The sequence below is a fragment of the Nestor notabilis genome, unplaced genomic scaffold, assembly GCF_000696875.1.
Source record: "Nestor notabilis isolate BGI_N333 unplaced genomic scaffold, ASM69687v1 scaffold2646, whole genome shotgun sequence".
Taxonomy (NCBI): Eukaryota; Metazoa; Chordata; class Aves; order Psittaciformes; family Psittacidae; genus Nestor; species Nestor notabilis.
In genome coordinates this window covers 20,212-23,660 of record NW_009932196.1, presented here as the reverse complement: position 1 = coordinate 23,660, position 3,449 = coordinate 20,212, and the positions used below count along the sequence as shown (strand labels likewise).

At 43.8% G+C, this 3,449-nt stretch overlaps 1 protein-coding gene across 1 annotated transcript in view; it reads right to left on the bottom strand.

The window, feature by feature from the left end:
- Positions 1-3,449, bottom strand: part of RSF1 (remodeling and spacing factor 1) — a gene marked incomplete at its 3' end in the record, with an annotated part of 23,464 nt that overhangs the window by 2,332 nt on the left and 17,683 nt on the right. Inside the window, exons 9-10 of the mRNA XM_010016244.1 lie at positions 3,410-3,449; positions 2,499-2,608 (exon numbers count right to left, since the gene is read on the bottom strand). The exon at positions 3,410-3,449 is cut by the window's right edge and continues 42 nt beyond it. Of these exons, the coding sequence (XP_010014546.1) occupies positions 2,499-2,608; positions 3,410-3,449 (150 nt within the window). The remainder of the gene's footprint in view (positions 1-2,498; positions 2,609-3,409) is intronic.

The following is a 3,449-nucleotide window of genomic DNA, read 5'->3' as shown; positions in this document are numbered from 1 at the left end:
GGTTGCAATTGAATGAGCTTTAAGGTCCTTTCAACCCAAACCATTCCATGATTCTATGGCATATTTGAGTATGTTTGTCATGCAGCAACTTCTATAAAACCACCTAAATCTCTACACAATGAGTAACGCCTTGAAAGGGAACAGCACTTGGAGGAAAAAGGACCCAGTGCTTTTACAACAGATGATTTCAGTTTGTTTCTCCAGTTATGAATTCAAATCCCATCAAAAAGGATTGTTCCCTGTATCACCACATAGATACCTGGAGATCTAGCATGCAAAAGTTGACATTTTACGAACTATATAGGAAAGATGTTATTTAGATGCAAGTTTTTCCTCTTCTCACATTTAAAAACCTGTTTTAGATACAAACACTGACAATTTGACAGGACTTTCATTAAAGATTCAGTTTCTCAGTCACAAAAGAAAGATGACAGTTGTATTTCTCTTGGTCCTCCAGAGCAACCTCCAGCAGAACAGAAGAATAAATCCACTATTACTCTGTATTCCAATAAGAAGCATCAACCACTTTCTCCTTGAAAAATGAGGTGATGGATTTCTGATCTCTGTATATATTCCCTAAGAACAAGTGCATGTCATGTTCAAGGCAGGTTTACACCCCAAGTAGCTGAAACTATTCCATCAATAAGATTAGTTCCACATCACTCAAAACACCATTTTCCCTCCACACCACTAAAAACCCAACCTCTTTAAAACTAAGAAATCACTTAATGCTTTCAGATCACTGCTCCCAAATAACCTGAGCTCAAACACGAGCTGACAACAGCTTGTCCCTGAGGTGGAATGAAACATCACTTCTCCTGCTGCCTTATTCACACTGCAGATCTTTGCTAACCTGCTCAGAGGACTCCACAGCTCACCTGAGTGATACAAAGGGATTACACATCTCTAGGAACCACAGAGCCACACAATGCACACGTGTCTGTCAGCAGAGTTAAGACCTTTAGCATTTATTTTCCCTGCTGAAGGAAAGCACACACACAACTGGCAGTGACACCAGTGGGACTTCACTGTGGACATATGCATCTGAAGTGACACATTGGCACATGTAATATTTTCCCCAGCTCTAGGTTATGTGTATCATAGAGACTGTAAGAAATACTCTATCATTTTGTAACAGAAAAACAGCATTGTATCAAACATTCTTTGGATTTGGGAAACCCAAGCCAGGAGAGCAGCACAGGCTGGGATCTGCCCCTATGGAGCAGTCCTATGGGAAAGGACCTGGGGGACACAAGTCCCATAGGAGTGACCAGTGAGTAGCTGGGGCAAAGAAACCCAACAGGATGCTGGGGATCATCAACAAGGGCATCACCAGCAGAGATGAAGATGTCACTGTCCCACTGTGCTCAGTGCTGGTCAGGCCACCCCTGGAATAGTGTCCTCAGTTGTGGTCCTGCTGCACAGCAAAGCTGTAGATGGGCTGGAGAGGGGCCAGAGAAGGGCCACAAAGATGATCCAAGGACTGGGCAGCGTGTGAGGAAAGGCTGGGGCTGTTCAGCTGGAGAAGAGCAGGCTCAGGGAGACCTGATCCCATGTGCCAGGAGTTAAAGGGGGGCTACAAAAAAGATGGAGACTCCCTTTTTACAAGGAGTCCCATGGAAGAGATGAGGGGTGATGGGCACAAGTTACTCCTGGGGAGATTCCCACTGGACACAAGAGAGAAATTTTTCCCATCGAGAACAACCAACCATTGGAATAATCTCCCCAGGACAGTGGTGGCCCCCCAGCGTTGGACACCGTTAAGATTGAGCTGGACAGGGTGCTGAGCATCTAGTCCAGTTCATGCTTTGCCAAGAGGGGTTGGACCAGATGATCCCTGAGGTCCCTTCCATCCTGGAATCTGTTCTACTTTCAGCATTCACAGTCTAAATATCTTGGAATTTCCATTTACTAATTGCATTTTCATTCACAGTTTCTCTAGAGAGTTACAGACCATTTTTAGATGCACTCTCTCATCACTGCACTTTAAGTTTCATTCCCCTTTCATGCTGGACAGAGCCTTGGGCAACATGGTCTAGTGGAAGGTATCCCTGCCCATGGCAGAGGGTTGGAACTGGATGATCTTGAGGTCCTTTACAACCCAAACCACTCCGTGATTCTACGTAAAGAAGCAATAAGGGGGGTGGGAAAGAGAGGAATCTAAGGCCTTTAAACACAAGCATAAGTCCCTCTTTCAACTGAAAGAAAAGGTTTGATTCACCTGCTTTAACTTACTGCACTAACTCCAAAACCTCCTCCAGTATTCCTGAACAAAATACCATATCTGAACAAAATACATATCTATTCCTGCATCTTGCCTTCACTACAGCACCTCGTGTGCTTTTACAACCAACATTCAGAGGAATGAACAAAACCCGCTTTAGTTGGGCCTCTCATTTAAATGTACCAGTGCGCACAAGAAGTGGAGGGTTGCTTCAGAAAGAAATCAACAGTTTGGCTTCTCTTTCCTTTACAAGCTACTGAAACAAGGTGCTGACCTGTAGCTTATGCACTTTCGGGTTCTGGTGGACCTCCTTTCAAGCAGCTTTGATTTGGGCTTTTTGGAATCTTTCTTCTTTTCTTCGTGACCTTCGGGTATTTCTGGCTCCTGTTCACATAAGACAGAAAGGTCAAAAAGCTTTATCTCCCCCCTCCCTCCACACCCACTGATACAGGTAATTCGTATGATCCATACAGGGAGAGAAAGCTGGCTTTATTACAGCCAGTTGGAGTGGAAAGTCTATGTTCAAACAGAAGTCTCATTTTAAGCTCTCATGCAAACAAGTTTCTGTCACTTCAGATGAAGGCACTTGGCTAAGAGTTCAAGAGAATCACTTTAAAATGTATTTAAGAAGTGAGAAAATGCTGTTCTCCACATAAATAAAACCAGTTTTCCTCTTCTGTATAGTGAAACTCTATAAAACCATGTTAATAGACCCCTAAGTATTTATAGTTTTTAACCACATGACTTCAATCCACATTTGAAGGAGGCAAGTGTTATGCTTCTAATAGATATTGCACATTCCCTCTGAATCCTAAGCCAGAAACATTTCTTCCCATCCATTCCATGACAATTAGACCTGGATAATTCCACAGCAGACATCAGAGTTAAACAAACTGAATCCCACCTTTACAACCTGCAGCCCCAAACCCCACCTGCAACATGCAGGGAGGTCATGCCGCATCCTCCACTGACAGAGGACTCTGTGGCACCACTTGGCTCTACCAAACACCATGAACCTCCCTCGGTTTCTCTGCTAAATTCAGTCTAGACCAAAGGACTACAATCATTTCTGACCTGCATATAGATGGGTTTTTCCTTCCAAGATGCTCGTAATGCACCACTGAGGAATGTTTTCCCTGAGAAACTGGGGAAATAAAATAATCCAGTACAGACAGAGTAACTTACCTGAGGTGGGATGATGTTCTCGATACTGATCCCCACATAG